Source organism: Pseudopipra pipra, chromosome 8, assembly GCF_036250125.1.
Source record: "Pseudopipra pipra isolate bDixPip1 chromosome 8, bDixPip1.hap1, whole genome shotgun sequence".
Lineage (NCBI taxonomy): Eukaryota > Metazoa > Chordata > Aves > Passeriformes > Pipridae > Pseudopipra > Pseudopipra pipra.
In genome coordinates this window covers 34,745,810-34,764,147 of record NC_087556.1, presented here as the reverse complement: position 1 = coordinate 34,764,147, position 18,338 = coordinate 34,745,810, and the positions used below count along the sequence as shown (strand labels likewise).

General features: G+C 51.7%; 1 protein-coding gene across 1 annotated transcript in view; it reads left to right on the top strand.

Annotated features, from left to right (window-relative positions):
• Nucleotides 1-16,142, top strand: part of LOC135418473 (deleted in malignant brain tumors 1 protein-like) — a 28,473-nt gene extending 12,331 nt beyond the window's left edge. Inside the window, exons 7-29 of the mRNA XM_064663860.1 lie at nt 350-982; nt 1,013-1,453; nt 1,546-1,857; nt 2,338-2,379; nt 2,834-3,145; nt 3,558-3,680; nt 4,467-4,778; nt 5,225-5,269; nt 5,716-6,027; nt 6,438-6,560; nt 7,336-7,647; nt 8,128-8,169; nt 8,624-8,935; nt 9,347-9,469; nt 10,257-10,568; nt 11,048-11,089; nt 11,536-11,847; nt 12,015-12,044; nt 13,267-13,417; nt 13,708-13,919; nt 14,161-14,333; nt 14,832-15,220; nt 15,830-16,142. Of these exons, the coding sequence (XP_064519930.1) occupies nt 350-982; nt 1,013-1,453; nt 1,546-1,857; nt 2,338-2,379; nt 2,834-3,145; nt 3,558-3,680; nt 4,467-4,778; nt 5,225-5,269; nt 5,716-6,027; nt 6,438-6,560; nt 7,336-7,647; nt 8,128-8,169; nt 8,624-8,935; nt 9,347-9,469; nt 10,257-10,568; nt 11,048-11,089; nt 11,536-11,847; nt 12,015-12,044; nt 13,267-13,417; nt 13,708-13,919; nt 14,161-14,333; nt 14,832-15,220; nt 15,830-16,115 (5,351 nt within the window). The 3' untranslated portion in view covers nt 16,116-16,142. The remainder of the gene's footprint in view (nt 1-349; nt 983-1,012; nt 1,454-1,545; nt 1,858-2,337; nt 2,380-2,833; nt 3,146-3,557; nt 3,681-4,466; nt 4,779-5,224; nt 5,270-5,715; nt 6,028-6,437; nt 6,561-7,335; nt 7,648-8,127; nt 8,170-8,623; nt 8,936-9,346; nt 9,470-10,256; nt 10,569-11,047; nt 11,090-11,535; nt 11,848-12,014; nt 12,045-13,266; nt 13,418-13,707; nt 13,920-14,160; nt 14,334-14,831; nt 15,221-15,829) is intronic.
• The last annotated feature ends 2,196 nt before the right edge of the window (nt 16,143-18,338 follow it).

Here is an 18,338-nt window from a genome sequence, read left to right as displayed (position 1 = left end):
ATTGCAGTTTTCTCAGGGAGTAAGAGCATGGTGGGTTGAATCCATACTAGAGGAAAATGTTACCTACACCAGTGCTTTTTAAGGCTCTTTAAGTGCCATTTATTTGCACACCAGTACCTTACCCTGCTTTCATCATCTGGAAATATCACTTCCAAGAAAAATTTTCAACTGGTTGTTACCCACCTCCATTCTATCCATTGACCCCAGAAAAGATGGAGTATGCCATCAGAGTAATTTACCTTGATTTCACTTTGTCCTTAAGGAACTGGGCTTGTAGGTAACACACAGATGCACCCATTGCACAAGCACAGTCCTTACGTGTGGGGTGGTTTTTCTTCTGGGTTCACAGAAGAGGCTGATGCAGCATCAACAGCCACCGTGGCACCAGCAACACCAACACTGGAGGCAGTGTTCGAGTTGCCTCTAGTTATTGAAACTACAGCATTCCCAGAAACAACGGAATTTCTAACAGAGACAACAACCTCAGCATCAACAGAGATGACGACATCTCGAGGGGAGACAACCATGTCAGCATTAATAGCCAGCACAGTGGAGACACCATCATCAGGGCCACCAACCAGCATGGTGCCACTGACCACCAGTGCAGAGCTGTCATTCTCAGAGATGACCACCACAGTGCCAATAACAACCCTAGAGACGACAACCCTAGAGACATCAACCCTACAGACACCAACCCTAGAGACATCAACCCTAGAGACATCAACCACCAAACCACTAATGACCTCTCTGGAAGACATGTTCCCTTCACCAGAGATGACCACCACAGTGACATCTAGTTCCTCACCACTGATGTTCACCCAGCTTGATACAACCACCACAGCAACATTGGCCACCGCAGCTGAGGAGACCAGAGCAGGTAACCCTGTCCACTGTCACTCACTGTTCTCTTTAGTGTGCCTGAACTTCCTTCACAGGCCTGATTGTACTGCAGGAAGATTCCCAGAATGGCAGGACAGAGCTCCTGGCTCTCTTCCTTAGTCCTCTCTTAGTGCTCCAGCTCTGCTTGTCATGTCCAGTGCCATGTCCATTGTCATTGAACTAATGACCTCCCTAACAGAGACATCCAGTGCACCGGAGACAACCACCACAGCCCTACCAACCAGCACAACCCCACCACCCTCCACAGCCCCACCACCGTCCACAGCCCTACCAACCTCCATAGCCCTACCAACCTCCATAGCCCTACCAACCTCCACAGCCCTACCAACCTCCACAGCCCTACCAACCTCCACAGCCCTACCAACCTCCATAGCCCTACCAACCTCCACAGCCCTACCAACCTCCACAGCCCTACCAACCTCCACAGCCCTACCAACCTCCATAGCCCTACCAACCTCCATAGCCCTACCACTCTTCACAGCAGAGGTGTCCACCTCAACAGAGGTGATCCTCACACTGAGAACAGCTACCACAGCAGAAGAGAGCACAGCAGGTAACCTTGTCCAGTCACACTCACTGGTCTCCTTAGTTACCCTCATCTCTTTTCCAAGAGTGACCCTGACCCATGGCATGTGTCCGTGTCAGGTGCCAGGCTGCGCCTGCGGGGCGGCAGGAACGGCTGCGAGGGCCGCGTGGAGCTGTACGACGGCAGCACGTGGGGCACGGTGTGTGATGACCAGTGGGACCTGCGGGATGCCCAGGTGGTGTGTCGGCAGCTGGGCTGTGGGGAGGCCCTGGGTGCCCCACGCACTGCCCACTTTGGCCTGGGCTCCGGCCGCATCTTCCTGGACGACGTGCAGTGCCGTGGGGACGAGCCCTCCCTGCAGATGTGCAGGCACAACGGCTGGGGAGTGCACAACTGTGGGCACGTGGAGGATGCCAGTGTTGTCTGTGCAGGTGGGTGGGCGGCAGAGACCACGGGATTTTTTGTACATCATTCTGAATGTATTCTGGATGTGTCTGCTGGGAACAGCCGTGCTGACCCCCCTTGGGAGAGCCAGGGCAGTGAGGAGAGGTTGGGGTCTTCTGCTGCCTGGGGCTGGTAGCCCATATCATGCAAAAGCCCTGCTGTTGCCCACAGCCAGGGCACAGCAGGCTCTGCACACTTGCTATTGTAGATGGTCAGTGAGGGGGCAAAGAGCAAGATTGTGGGATGGTTTTTTGGGAGGATGGGGCCAGACTGGAGAAATATCAGGCTGGTGTCTGGATGGGAGAAAGATAAGACCCACTGTCTATTCCTCCTTTAGTTCTCCAGCTTGGCTTCTTATGTTCACGTCCATGACCATATCCACAACTGTGTCCATATCCATGTCAATCCACTACCACAAGCCAGCTGCATTCTCTGCCCTTTCATTCATTGCCTCTTCTTTCTTGCAGTCACCCGTCCAACCCCTCCTGCTCAATGGCCACAAACAACAGGTAATTCCTGCTCAGCCAGTTTAGGTTCGGCTTTGCAGTGGGTCCCAATCTGGCATAGGAGGGGAATAGGGGCTTCCTCCTTGGCTGATCCTGCTCAATGGACGACTGCTGGTACTCTCTGCCACTGACATCTCCAAGGTGCATGAGTTGTCCCCCTCAGAGGATGGGTCAATCTCAAGGGTTTCAAAGGGCTTTTTTGCAAATGACCCAATGTCTTGATGACCTCTGCCCTCAGGCAGATCCCTCAGGCCCCCCGCAGCAGGTCCCTGGACAGGACAAGTCTGCCATATGTGCACCCCAGGGTCTTTGCTCCATCCCTGCTCACCCCTGGTCCCCTTGAGTCTGCACCACCCCAGGTCATGGTCACTGGGGCACAATGTCCAAGACAGCTGGGGAGGTGGGGGCTGTGGATGCCAGGCTGGAGTGACCCTGACCCATGGCATGTCCGTGTCAGGTGCCAGGCTGCGCCTGCGGGGCGGCAGGAACGGCTGCGAGGGCCGCGTGGAGCTGTACGACGGCAGCACGTGGGGCACGGTGTGTGATGACCAGTGGGACCTGCGGGATGCCCAGGTGGTGTGTCGGCAGCTGGGCTGTGGGGAGGCCCTGGGTGCCCCACGCACTGCCCACTTTGGCCTGGGCTCCGGCCGCATCTTCCTGGACGACGTGCAGTGCCGTGGGGACGAGCCCTCCCTGCAGATGTGCAGGCACAACGGCTGGGGAGTGCACAACTGTGGGCACGTGGAGGATGCCAGTGTCATCTGTGCAGGTGGGTGGGCGGCAGAGACCACGGGATTTTTTGCACATCGTTCTGAGTGGGTTCCTAATTTTTCCTCTGGGAGCAGCCATGCAGACTTCCCTTGGGAGAGCCAGGGCAGAGAGGAGAGGTTGGGGTCTTCTGCTGCCTGGGGCTGGTAACCCATATCATGCAAAAGCCTTGTTGTTGCCCACAGCCAGGGCACAGCAGGCTCTCCACACTTGCTGGTGAGGTGACAAAGAGCAGGATGGTGGGATTGATTTTTGGAGAGGATGGGGCTGGAGTGAGGGCAAGTCATGCTGATGTCTGAATGGGACAAAGGCAGGACAGAGCTCCACACTCCCTCATGTCATTAATCCTCCAGCTCTGCCTGTCTTGTCCTTTGCCATGTCCTTTGCCATTGCACTAATGACCTCCCTAACAGAGATGTCCACCCCACTGGACATGAGCACCACAGAGCCATCCACAGCCAGAGAAGATGTGTCCACCCCAGCACAGGTGACCACCACAGTGACAATGCCTGCCAGAGCAGAGGAGAGCACACCAGGTAACCCTGCCCATGATCACTCATTGGTCTCCTTAGTGCCCCTGAGATCTTCCTTCCAGACCTGATTGCATTGCAGATAGTGTCCCAGACATGGGCCACTCCAGTTAGGCCATTCCTGGCACCCCAGACCACAGGGATGATGCAAGCAGAGCATGGAGAAGAGTTGGGAAAACACTAGGGGAACACTGGGGCTTGAGTCCAGGAACTCTGTAGCCATTGATGGTGAGGGAAACTATTCAAAGAGGGATTCGTTCTCACTGCAACCAAGGGCAGTGCACTGGGGGAATTATTCTGCTTTGCCCCTCCAGCTCAGGCATGGCCACTATAGCAGAACAATTTCCCACAAATGTTCAGAGCTTTGGAATATGACAGGAAAAAAACAAGCTGCTACATCAAGTGTTTTCAATTCAAGATAGGTCACTGGGGGCTCAGGGTTCCTGCCCAGGGCGCAGATGGCAAGGTGCCATGGTCATTTCAGTTGAATGAAAAACCACCACAGGACATAAGAGGAGTCACAGGACAGGGACTGCTTGCAGATGGGCTATTTTGGGGTGCCTGAAATGGGCTGGACCTGCTTGGAGCCTTTTTCATTGACACCAAATGCTTAATTGTACCTGTACCTCTATCTCACTGCAAAGACAACATATTCCACAGGGAATTTCTGCCCATCATCCCCATTGCTGGCCTTGCAGGGAACCTGCAGGCTCCCTGCTGTAAGAGCATATGTGGGGACAGGAGGGTGCTGGGCTGGTGGGGCTGTGACGTGGTGCCTTGTGTCCGTGTCAGGTGCCAGGCTGCGCCTGCGGGGCGGCAGGAACGGCTGCGAGGGCCGCGTGGAGCTGTACGACGGCAGCACGTGGGGCACGGTGTGTGATGACCAGTGGGACCTGCGGGATGCCCAGGTGGTGTGTCGGCAGCTGGGCTGTGGGGAGGCCCTGGGTGCCCCACGCACTGCCCACTTTGGCCCGGGCTCCGGCCGCATCTTCCTGGACGACGTGCAGTGCCGTGGGGACGAGCCCTCCCTGCAGATGTGCAGGCACAGAGGCTGGGGAGTGCACAACTGTGGGCACGTGGAGGATGCCAGTGTCGTCTGTGCAGGTGGGTGGGCGGCAGAGACCACGGGATTTTTTGTACATCATTCTGAGTGGGTTCTGGATGTGTCTGCTGGGAACAGCCGTGCTGACCCCCCTTGGGAGAGCCAGGGCAGAGAGGAGAGGTTGGGATGTTCTGCTGCCTGGGGCTGGTAGCCAATGTTATACAAAAGCTCTGTTGTTGCCCAGAGCCAGGGCAGAGCAGGCTCTGCCAATTCCTGGTGTAGGTGCTCAGTGAGGGGGCAAAGAGCAGGATGGTGGGATGGTTTTTTGGGAGGATGGGACAAGACTGGAGACACATCTGGCTGGTGTCTGGGTGGGGGAAAGACAGGACTCACTCTCTATTTCCCCTTTAGTTTTCCAGCCTGGCTTTTTATGTCCATGTCCATATCCTTGTCAATCCATTCCCACAGTCTTACTGCCTTTTCATTCATTGTCTCTTCTTTCTTGCAGCCACCCGTCCAACCCCTCCTGCTCAATGGCCACAACACACAACAGGTAATTGCTGCGCATCCAGCTCAGGTTCTGCTTTGTAGTGGGTCCCAGTCTGGCATAGGAGGGGAATAGGGGCTTCCTCCTTGGCTGATCCTGGTCAGTGCATCACTGCTGGTCCTTTCTGCCCTTGACATCTGCAGGGTGCATGAATTGTCCCCCTCAGAGGATGGGTCAATCTCAAGGGTTGCAAAAGGCTTTTCTGCAAATGACCCAATGTCTTGATGACCTCTGCCCTCAGGCAGATCCCTCAGGCCCCCAGCAGCAGGTCCCTGGACAGGACAAGTCTGCCGCGTGTGCACCCCAGGGTCTTTGCTGCATCCCTGTCCTCCCCTGGTCCCCTTGAGCCTGTGCCTCCCCAGTTCAAGGTCACCACAGCAAAATCAGCTGGGGAGGTGGGGGCTGTGGATGCCAGGCTGGAGTGACCCTGACCCATGGCATGTCCGTGTCAGGTGCCAGGCTGCGCCTGCGGGGCGGCAGGAACGGCTGCGAGGGCCGCGTGGAGCTGTACGACGGCAGCACGTGGGGCACGGTGTGTGATGACCAGTGGGACCTGCGGGATGCCCAGGTGGTGTGTCGGCAGCTGGGCTGTGGGGAGGCCCTGGGTGCCCCACGCACTGCCCACTTTGGCCTGGGCTCCGGCCGCATCTTCCTGGACGACGTGCAGTGCCGTGGGGACGAGCCCTCCCTGCAGATGTGCAGGCACAACGGCTGGGGAGTGCACAACTGTGGGCACGTGGAGGATGCCAGTGTCATCTGTGCAGGTGGGTGGGCGGCAGAGACCACAGGATTTTTGCACATCGTTCTGAGTGGGTTCCTAATTTTCCCTCTGGGAGCAGCCATGATGACCTCCCTTGGAAGAGCCAGGGCAGGGAGGAGAGGTTTGGGTCTTCTGCTGCCTGGGGCTGAAGCCCATGTCATACAAAAGCCCTGTTGTTGCCCACAGCCAGGGCCCAGCAGGCTCTCCACACTTGCTGGTGAGGTGACAAAGAGCAGGATGGTGGGATTGATTTTTGGAGAGGATGGGTCTGGACTGAGGACAAGTCATGCTGATGTCTGAATGGGAGAAAGGCAGGACAGAGCTCCACACTCCCTCATGTCATTAGTCCTCCAGCTCTGTCTGTCTTGTCCTTTGCCATGTCCATTGCCATTGCACTAATGACCTCCCTAACAGAGATGTCCACCCCACTGGACATGAGCACCACAGAGCCATCCACAGCCAGAGCAGACGTGTCCACCCCAGCACAGGTGACCACCACAGTGACAATGCCTGCCAGAGCAGAGGAGAGCACACCAGGTAAACCTGCCCATGATCACTCACTGGTCTCCTTAGTCACCCTGGGATCTTCCTTCCAGACCTGATTGCATTGCAGGCAGTCTCCCTGACTTGGGCCACTCCAGTTAGGCCATTCCTGGCACCCCAGACCACAGGGATGATGCAAGCAGAGCATGGAGAAGAGTTGGGAAAACACTAGGGGGACACTGGAGCTTGAGTCCAGGAACTCTGTAGCCATTGATGGTGAGGGAAACTATTGCCTTCTCACTGCAAACAAGGGCAATGCACTGGGGGAATCATTCTGCTTTGCCCCTCCAGCTCATGCATGGCCACTATAGCAGAGCAATTTCCCACACACGTTCAGGGCTTTGGAATATGACAGGAAAAAGCAAGCTGTTACATCAAGTGTTTTGCAATTCAAGATAGGTCTCTGGGGGCTCAGGGTTCCTGCCCAGGGCGCAGATGGCAAGGTGCCATGGTCATTTCAGTTGAATGAAAAACCACCACAGGACATAAGAGGAGTCACAGGACAGGGACTGCTTGCAGATGGGCTATTTTGGGGTGCCTGAAATGGGCTGGATCTGCTTGGAGCCTTTTTCATTGACACCAAATGCTTAATTGTACCTGTACCTCTATCTCACTGCAAAGACAATATATTCCACAGGGAATTCCTGCCCATCATCCCCATTGCTGGCCTTGCAGGGAACCTGCAGGCTCCCTGCTGTAAGAGCATATGTGGGGACAGGAGGGTGCTGGGCTGGTGGGGCTGTGACGTGGTGCCTTGTGTCCGTGTCAGGTGCCAGGCTGCGCCTGCGGGGCGGCAGGAACGGCTGCGAGGGCCGCGTGGAGCTGTACGACGGCAGCACGTGGGGCACAGTGTGTGATGACCAGTGGGACCTGCGGGATGCCCAGGTGGTGTGTCGGCAGCTGGGCTGTGGGGAGGCCCTGGCTGCCCCACGCACTGCCCACTTTGGCCCGGGCTCCGGCCGCATCTTCCTGGACGACGTGCAGTGCCGTGGGGACGAGCCCTCCCTGCAGATGTGCAGGCACAACGGCTGGGGAGTGCACAACTGTGGGCACGTGGAGGATGCCAGTGTCGTCTGTGCAGGTGGGTGGGCGGCAGAGACCACGGGATTTTTTGTACATCATTCTGAGTGGGTTCTGGATGTGTCTGCTGGGAACAGCCATGCTGATCTCCCTTGGGAGAGCCAGGGCAGTGAGGAGAGGTTGGGATCTTCTGCTGCCTGGGGCTGGTAACCCATGTCATACAAAAGCCCTGTTGTTGCCCACAGCCAGGGCACAGCAGGCTCTGCACACTTGCTATTGTAGATGGTCAGTGAGGGGGCAAAGAGCAAGATTGTGGGATGGTTTTTTGGGAGGATGGGGCCAGACTGGAGAAATATCAGGCTGGTGTCTGGATGGGAGAAAGATAAGACCCACTGTCTATTCCTCCTTTAGTTCTCCAGCTTGGCTTCTTATGTTCACGTCCATGACCATATCCACAACCGTGTCCATATCCATGTCAATCCACTACCACAAGCCAGCTGCATTCTCTGCCCTTTCATTCATTGCCTCTTCTTTCTTGCAGTCACCCGTCCAACCCCTCCTGTTCAATGGCCACAAACAACAGGTAATTCCTGCTCGGCCAGTTTAGGTTCAGCTTTGCAGTGGGTCCCAATCTGGCATAGGAGGGGAATAGGGGCTTCCTCCTTGGCTGATCCTGCTCAATGGACGACTGCTGGTACTCTCTGCCACTGACATCTCCAAGGTGCATGAGTTGTCCCCCTCGGGGGATGGGTCAATCTCAAGGGTTTCAAAGGGCTTTTTTGCAAATGACCCAATGTCTTGATGACCTCTGCCCTCAGGCAGATCCCTCAGGCCCCCAGCAGCAGGTCCCTGGACAGGACAAGTCTGCCATATGTGCACCCCAGGGTCTTTGCTCCATCCCTGTTCACCCCTGGTCCCCTTGAGTCTGCACCACCCCAGGTCATGGTCACTGGGGCACAATGTCCAAGACAGCTGGGGAGGTGGGGGTTGTGGATGCCAGGCTGGAGTGACCCTGACCCATGGCATGTCCGTGTCAGGTGCCAGGCTGCGCCTGCGGGGCGGCAGGAACGGCTGCGAGGGCCGCGTGGAGCTGTACGACGGCAGCACGTGGGGCACGGTGTGTGATGACCAGTGGGACCTGCGGGATGCCCAGGTGGTGTGTCGGCAGCTGGGCTGTGGGGAGGCCCTGGGTGCCCCACGCACTGCCCACTTTGGCCTGGGCTCCGGCCGCATCTTCCTGGACGACGTGCAGTGCCGTGGGGACGAGCCCTCCCTGCAGATGTGCAGGCACAACGGCTGGGGAGTGCACAACTGTGGGCACGTGGAGGATGCCAGTGTCATCTGTGCAGGTGGGTGGGCGGCAGAGACCACGGGATTTTTTGCACATCGTTCTGAGTGGGTTCCTAATTTTCCCTCTGGGAGCAGCCGTGCTGGCCTCCCTTGGGAGAGCCAGAGCAGGGAGGAGAGGCTGGGGTCTTCTGCTGCCTGGGGCTGAAGCCCATGTCATACAAATGCCCTGTTGTTGCCCACAGCCAGGGCACAGCAGGCTCTCCACACTTGCTGGTGAGGTGACAAAGAGCAGGATGGTGGGATTGATTTTTGGAGAGGATGGGGCTGGATTGAGGACAAGTCATGCTGATGTCTGGATGGGAGAAGGGCAGGACAGAGCTCCACACTCCCTCATGTCATTAGTCCTCCAGCTCTGTCTGTCTTGTCCTTTGCCATGTCCATTGCCATTGCACTAATGACCTCCCTAACAGAGATGTCCACCCCACTGGACATGAGCACCACAGAGCCATCCACAGCCAGAGCAGACGTGTCCACCCCAGCACAGGTGACCACCACAGTGACAATGCCTGCCAGAGCAGAGGAGAGCACACCAGGTAACCCTGCCCATGATCACTCACTGGTCTCCTTAGTCACCCTGGGATCTTCCTTCCAGACCTGATTGCATTGCAGGCAGTCTCCCTGACTTGGGCCACTCCAGTTAGGCCATTCCTGGCACCCCAGACCACAGGGATGATGCAAGCAGAGCATGGAGAAGAGTTGGGAAAACACTAGGGGGACACTGGGGCTTGAGTCCAGGAACTCTGTAGCCATTGATGGTGAGGGAAACTATTCAAAGAGGGATTCGTTCTCACTGCAAACAAGGGCAATGCACTGGGGGAATCATTCTGCTTTGCCCCTCCAGCTCATGCATGGCCACTATAGCAGAGCAGTTTCCCACAAATGTTCAGAGCTTTGGAATATGACAGGAAAAAAACAAGCTCTTACATCAAGTGTTCTGCAATTCAAGATAGGTCACTGGGGGCTCAGGGTTACTGCCCAGGGCACAGATGGCAAGGTGCCATGGTCATTTCAGTTGAATGACAAACCACCACAGGACATAAGAGGAGTCACAGGACAGGGACTGCTTGCAGATGGGCTATTTTGGGGTGCCTGAAATGGGCTGGATCTGCTTGGAGCCTTTTTCATTGACACCAAATGCTTAATTGTACCTGTACCTCTATCTCACTGCAAAGACAACATATTCCACAGGGAATTCCTGCCCATCATCCCCATTGCTGGCCTTGCAGGGAACCTGCAGGCTCCCTGCTGTAAGAGCATATGTGGGGACAGGAGGGTGCTGGGCTGGTGGGGCTGTGACGTGGTGCCTTGTGTCCGTGTCAGGTGCCAGGCTGCGCCTGCGGGGCGGCAGGAACGGCTGCGAGGGCCGCGTGGAGCTGTACGACGGCAGCACGTGGGGCACGGTGTGTGATGACCAGTGGGACCTGCGGGATGCCCAGGTGGTGTGTCGGCAGCTGGGCTGTGGGGAGGCCCTGGCTGCCCTGGAAACTGCCCACTTTGGCCTGGGCTCCGGCCGCATCTTCCTGGACGACGTGCAGTGCCGTGGGGACGAGCCCTCCCTGCAGATGTGCAGGCACAACGGCTGGGGAGTGCACAACTGTGGGCACGTGGAGGATGCCAGTGTCATCTGTGCAGGTGGGTGGGCGGCAGAGACCACGGGATTTTTTGCAATCATTCTGAATGTATTCTGGATGTGTCTGCTGGGAACAGCCGTGCTGACCTCCCTTGGGAGAGCCAGGGCAGTGAGGAGAGGTTGGGATGTTCTGCTGCCTGGGGCTGGTAGCCCATATCATGCAAAAGCCCTGTTGTTTCCCCCAGGCAGGACATAGCAAGCTCTGCACACTTTCTATTGTAGATGGTCAGTGAGGGGGCAAAGAGCAGGATGGTGGGATTGTTTTTTGGGAGGATTGGGCCAGACTGGAGACACATCTGGCTGGTGTCTGGGTGGGGGAAAGACAAGACCCACTCTCTATTCCTCCTTTAGCTCTCCAGCTTGGCTTCTTATGTTCACGTCCATGACCATATCCACAACTGTGTCCATATCCATGTAAATCCACTACCACAAACCAGCTGCATTCTCTGCCCTTTCATTCATTGCCTCTTCTTTCTTGCAGTCACCCGTCCAACCCCTCCTGCTCAATGGCCACATACAACAGGTAATTCCTGCTCAGCCAGTTTAGGTTCAGCTTTGCAGTGGGTCCCAGTCTGGCATAGGAGGGGAATAGGGGCTTTGTCCAGGGCTGATCCTGCTCAGTGCATGACTGCTGGTCCTTTCTGCCCTTGACATCTGCAGGGTGCATGAGTTGTCCTCCTCAGGGAATAGGTCAATCTCAAGGGTTTCAAAGGGCTTTTCTGCAAATGACCCAATGTCTTGATGACCTCTGCCCTCAGGCAGATCCCTCAGGCCCCCCGCAGCAGGTCCCTGGACAGGACAAGTCTGCCGCGTGTGCACCCCAGGGTCTTTGCTGCATCCCTGTCCTCCCCTGGTCCCCTTGAGCCTGTGCCTCCCCAGTTCAAGGTCACCACAGCAAAATCAGCTGGGGAGGTGGGGGCTGTGGATGCCAGGCTGGAGTGACCCTGACCCATGGCATGTCCGTGTCAGGTGCCAGGCTGCGCCTGCGGGGCGGCAGGAACGGCTGCGAGGGCCGCGTGGAGCTGTACGACGGCAGCACGTGGGGCACGGTGTGTGATGACCAGTGGGACCTGCGGGATGCCCAGGTGGTGTGTCGGCAGCTGGGCTGTGGGGAGGCCCTGGGTGCCCCACGCACTGCCCACTTTGGCCCGGGCTCCGGCCGCATCTTCCTGGACGACGTGCAGTGCCGTGGGGACGAGCCCTCCCTGCAGATGTGCAGGCACAACGGCTGGGGAGTGCACAACTGTGGGCACGTGGAGGATGCCAGTGTCATCTGTGCAGGTGGGTGGGCAGTGAAGGCAGCTGAGTCTCCTGTGGAGCTTATAGCCCAGCCCCAGTGTCCCCATCCCCTCCTCCCTGTGATCCTCATCCTGATGCTCTGTGTGCCCCAGAACCTTTCTCACAAGCAACACATTTCACTTGTGTCTCTTCTTCCTTCACACCCACAGCTCCTGCAGCCACCACGCCACCTCCATCAGGTAATGCTCTTCTGTGTCTCTTCTCACCTTTCTAATTTGTGGTCTGTCTCCCTGTAGCACATTTTCTTTTTAATTTGCCTTTTGCCTCTGTGACAGTATCGCTTTAATCTTGTATGGTGATTCCTAGACTGGTTGTGATGTCCCCTCACCTTTCAATGATGCTTATTTTGCAACCATGCTGATTGGCTTTGTCAAGCCATTTCCTTGCTGGGCAATTCAGCTGGGTCAAGGCCTAGGAAATATTATCTAAATCTCCAATTTCTAACTGCATTCATAAGCATTGGGAGAATGGTGTTCAAGTACGGCAATGTGCAATCTAAGGCACTTCTGCTTGCTAGAGCTGTTACAGTCTCTTTTATATTTTTGCCTTAGAAAGCAGATTTTAGATTTAGAGCTTGACCATTCACAGTTGAAAATAATATGAAAGTGAATTTTGCTAGAGCCTGTCCAGTCTGATCAGAGGAAGAGCCACTGCCTGGGTACAGCTGATGATCCCAAGCCTGTGAATCCCAAAATCCTGAGGCAGGGAGGCATGTATTGTACTGCTGTGTCTCTGTGCAGGACTATAAAATGGGTTGTCACCTCTACATGTCTCATCTTGTAGCATTTAAGTTCAAAGCTTGTATTCACCTCCCTACAGAAAAGCTTTTAGGATTATCTGTGTGTTTAACAAGAATTATGTAATTTATGCTAAACATGGAACACAAAAGCTTTTTGCAACTATGTTTATAGGAGAAATGAGTTGTATTTAAGACTTTCCCCAGCAGCCTGGAGTGCTTATTTCAGTCTAAGACCATAAAATTATGGAGTTTCCTAGAAGACTTGCAACTTATTTACCCTCCAAAGTCCTTAGGGGAATAAAGAGAAGCAGCAGAGTAACTGAGGAGAGGGTGTTTGTTGAGGAAGGTACTTCCATTTAGATTGCCATGACACCTCCCAGAATCAGACCCTGGCTGTGAAAAGGAGAACAGACCAGAGCAGAAAGCATCAAGGTGTTTCCAGCCCATCCTGAAGAGGGTAGTCTGACACCACAGATGCGACAGGGAATTCCAAATCCAACACGAAAGTAAAAAACAAATATTTGTTTTGATTTGGCTCACACAGAATATCACCCACAGTCAGCAGGGGACCTGCTTTTCCACAGCTACAGGTGAGATGTACTGCTCAAGTGCACTTCTGCAGAGGTTACTGTAAGTAAATTCTCTTCCATTTCTTTCTGCAGCACCTTCTTTTTGTGGTGGCTCAATCTCAGATTCCTCTGGGGTGCTGCAGAGTCCCCACTACCCTGGAAGTTATCCAAACAACGCTGACTGCGAGTGGCAAATACAAGTCGAGAGCAATTTCCGTGTTACACTCACATTTAGAGATATTGAGTAAGTAAAACGCTGATTCCCTGCACAAATAACAAAGGCAGAACTTGAGAGGTTTGAAAACTCATCTAAGACAGGCAACCTTACCAATTTTAAAGATACTTTCAATAACATCTGGCAGTTGGAAGACCAGATCAAAATCTAGATTACTGTGGTATTTTTTGCTCACAATTTTCTGCTACGGCTACATACAAACCAAATGAAACCTCTCCTGAAGGATTTTATCCCATGTTAGGCAGTGAAATCAGAGTCTCTGGAACGGATTTAACAAGGTGCTCACATTTCTTCACCAGGATGCAAAGCAGCTCATGCCAGCATGACTACATTGAAGTCTATGATGGGCCTCGACACTCTTCCCCACTTCTTGGGAGACTTTGCTCTGGTTCCTTCCCCACATACGTGTCCTCTTCGAACATGATGACCGTTCGCTTTCACAGTGATTCTAGATACTCCTTCAGAGGCTTTCAGGCTCACTACTCCTCCATCCCAGCAGATCACAACACCAGTAAGTCCTCAGCTGGTGTTTCTCAACAGACAAGCTTATTTGTTGCTTTTGTTTGCAAAATAAGTATTTGTGTAAATTTAAAATATTTGTGGAAATTGAATGATGTGCGTGAAACACGATGGGTCGGGGTGTGAACTGCCTGACTTCTAAATTAAGAAAACAACACTTAGCTCGATTACAACCTTTAATCATTAACAAATTCCTGAAGTCACTAATATATTGTACCTCCTTCTTCTGCCAGCCCTTCTGTGCCTGCCAGACTACATGCACGCAGTGGTGAGCAGGGACTACCTCCAGTCCCAAGGCTACTCAGCCCAGATGGTCACCCTGAATGACAATCACTGCAGACCAACCATCACCCCACAGGAGGTTGTGTTCAACATTCCCTACGACGGCTGCGGGACAACACGAGAGGTACGTTCACCAGGGTGGGCTCTGAATTGCAGGACCCGCTGTGAGAAGAGTCACAGGAAGGCCACTGTGGCCAATGAGACCTGGAGGTCTAACTGTTCTAGCTTTCCGAGCCTTAGGGAATATCTGTGCTTAATAAGAAGGAGCTTCTAGGGAGGAAAGCATGGGAGAGAGCTATATGAATTTTCTGTGATTTAAAATAGGTGCAGTCCTGTAAGTGCACAGGATTGGGATGCCTGTGTTCCACACAACTGGGGTTTGTACAGATGTTCAATGAGTTGGCTCTGCCTTGGATTTAACAGAGTTTTCCTCCACTGAATTCTGCTTAATTACATACAATTTACAACGTGTGAGCAGAAAAGACCAACATCAAGCTCCTTGATTTAAAGTGTGTAAGATGATCCACAATTTTAAAGTGCATATTTAAGCTTATCAAACCTTAGAACTTACATGGAATGTGACAAAAATGCAATTCCTCATTTTAAATTGTGCATTGAACAGGAGAACAACGACACAATCAACTATTCCAACACGATCAAAATTGCATCTTCTGGGTACATAATCAAGAGGAAAAAGAACATCAACTTGCATATCAGTTGCAAAATGCTGCAGAAGACGTGGATGCAAGTAATGTACACTGCTGAGGACACTGTGGATGTGAATGAGTATCAGTTTGGAAGATATGACATGAACATCACCTTTTATGATTCCTCGGCGTTCTCGCGGCAAGTGCGCAGCTCCCCGTACTTCATCGACTTGAACCAGAATTTGTACCTTCAAGCTTGTCTTCACAGCTCAGACCCAAATCTGAAGGTGTTTGTGGACACGTGTGTGGCATCGCCTGATCCTCGTGACTTTCACACTCTGGCCTATGACATAGTCAGGGACGGGTAAGAGCTCTCTTCAAGCTGTGAGAAGCACCCCTGTAATCTGCCTTTATTTAAAAGAACAGAACCAGTCTGAGTCAGGTTACAACAGACTGTTAAAAGGGGTCTTTGATTTTTTTTATTTTAACAGCATGAGCCTGGAAATAAGAAATTGCATTTAGACCTTACTAACATTTCTTTTCAATTACTTCATCTTTGTCCTATAAGCAACATTCGAAGTAGCGGGAGTGATGTAAATGAGGCAGTGAAAACTGGCAGCAGGAATCTGTAATCCTAGGAGTTTAATGTTTTAGTAAAGCCAGGTCAAGCATTAGACTAACTTTTTTATGCCTTGCACAGCACAGATATTAGTAAGAGTCTGCTGGTCCCTCTTCTTTAATTGTCCTCCTCTTGGGAAAAAAAAAAAGAAGAGTTGTCAATACTCTAGCTCTTTCATAGGACTTAAATAAGTCTATATTTTTAAAGTCTATCTGCTGTGAAAGTTGCATTTTTATCCCTTTGTTTTTAATATCTGACTATGATATAGTTTAGTTTTAATCTATTGTATTTTTGCAGGAATGTGCACCTGTGCATCCATGAAGGCTAACTATCTGTTTTTTTGTTCCTTTCTAGGTGTCCCAGAGATTCTTCCTATGCCACGTTCTACTCCCCTTCCAGCCACTTTGCTCGGTTCAAATTCAATGCCTTTGAGTTCATCAGCCGCCACCCCTCGGTGTACCTGAAGTGTGAGCTGATGGTCTGCAGGCTCGGGGACTATTCCTCCCACTGCTACCGGGGCTGCACCAGGAGATCCAAGAGAGACACCAGTTCTGTCGAGGAAAAAGTGGACGTGGTCGTCGGGCCAATTCGGCTCCGAGAAGGGGCTGCTCAGAGTGGGAATACTACTAAAGCCAAATAAATTTCTCTCACGTTTGCTGTAAGGTGACTTCAGGCTCCAGGAAAAGCCATAGCTCTGCATTTCTGTCACTGCAATCTGCTTTTGCCCAACTTCTCTGTAAAAAGGAAGCTATCAGCTCCTTGCAAACCCACTATTTTTACCTGCATATTTAAAATGTATAACTGCTCTGGCTGTCCAAAAGGAGAGATTGCTTATAACCCATTTTAGTGCTATGACTCCTTGAATTGAATTAGTTCCAATCTGCTCGTGTAATGGCACTTGGGGACGTGGTTTAGTGATGGACTTGTCTGTTCTAGTTTAATGGTTGGACTCGGTGATCTTAAAGGTCTTTTCTAACCTAAATGATCCCATGATTCCATGATGGTCAGCTGGGAGCAAACACCCAGACTCCTTGAGAAATATCTCATTCCCTCAGTTGTCTTCTGCTTATGAAGTTGACCTAGTTAAGTTGTCATCCCTGCCAATACAAAGCCTGTCCGAATAGTTGAAAGCAATGAATGTGTGAGAAGATCACTTACTTCTGATTTCAATCTGGGAGCCATCCCTTTAATGCAGGAGCTCTTTGTGCCCTGATCTTTAATATACTGAGATCAAACTCCACCAACTTTCACTTGTAGGGCTGGGCTCTTCAGTGCCTCCTCCCCAGGCGGTCCCCACTGCTGCTGACAGCTCCCTCACCCTGGTTGTTGGTGCTGTTGCCATCCTGGCAGTTGCTGGTTTTGTTCTTGATGGTTTTATTGCAAGGGCAGCACTGAAGAAACTGCTTTCACATGGGATAATGTCAGTTCAAAGGTCAGCACCACCCACTAAATGACCACAGGGCAAACATCACCTATCACCAGCCACCAAAGTGATGACAGTCACACACGTGCCATTTGTGGGAAGCCATGATATCTTTACCTACAATGAATCCTAGCCTGCTAGAGTGCTTTAGAATAGCTTTATAACCCTAACATCTCTTAAATTATCATCTCAAATAATTTCAATAGTCATGCCACAAGTTGATACAACCATTTTATCATTTTTCTCCTCTTCAGTTCTCTTCTCACATCAATCTAAAACCATTCATCTAATGCCTCAAAAAATTTTGTGAGTTTGACTGAAAATGTGAATGAGGTACCATAAATATTTCAAGGCTTATTAAAAGGGAGGAAGATTTAATTTGGGGAGAATGGGTCATGTCTGGAAAGGAAATATAAAAACTGATCTCACCACAGCAACTGGAATTGTGGCTATGCAATATTCTAATTCTTTTGAGCATTGCTTTTAATGCTAAATTTCTTGGTGAAACAATAATGGGACTGCGCTTATTTAATGCAGAGATTTCCAAGCTAAAAGTAATCTGTTCTGTGAGCAGTGTAATTTATAATCAAAAGAAGGAATGTTTACAAAGAAATAAATCTATTTTGTCTTTCAAATTAATGTCTCTGTGCTTAAAGTACAAACAAATGTTTTACTGTGTTGAAGAGTGTGGTCTGTTGGATTAAAAATTCCAAGTGATGGAATATTTGACTTTCCAATGTTTGACATTCTGCCCATCAGCTGTGTTTTGAAATACTTCTACACGATGTTTTGAAGAGGTGTGACGTACCTCTGTCTTCTATAAGTGTTCAGCACAGCTACAGCAAGGAATTTTAATGGAGTTAAACTGTAAAGGGTGGGTAAAAAATTAAATAAAGTTTAGCAGGAAAAGAAAAAAAAAATCCAAACGACACAGGGAAGGCCTTGAAATACTCTCTGATTCCTCACTGATAATAGAGATATTTGCAAAGCTAAGAAGCAACAGAGCACAGAAGTCATTGTGCCATTTCCCTTCATCACAGGGGCTTCTGCTCAACCAGAGCATCAAAAGCATCAAAATGATGGATATTCCCAACAGACATTTCTCCAGCTTGCTGAGGCAATCCCTTCTCATGCTTAAGGAGACTCAATATTGAAATCAGCATCACCACAGAAAAGGCTTCCCACAATGTCTGTCCTCAGTTTTCACTGTCTCTGGCCAAGCCCAGGAGTTCTTGTCCTGTCCCTGTTTGCCACTGGGAGGAAGTTTCTCTGCTTTCTTTTGAGGTGCACTTTTTAGCTGAAAATTGATATTTTTCCCAGTAAGTTTTCACTTCTCTAGATTGAATAAATCCAAATTCAAAAGATGTCTTGTTAAAGATGTTTGCTGAATCACACAATCTGATATAAAGGCTTGTCAAATCAGTTGGTAGCCTTCCCACT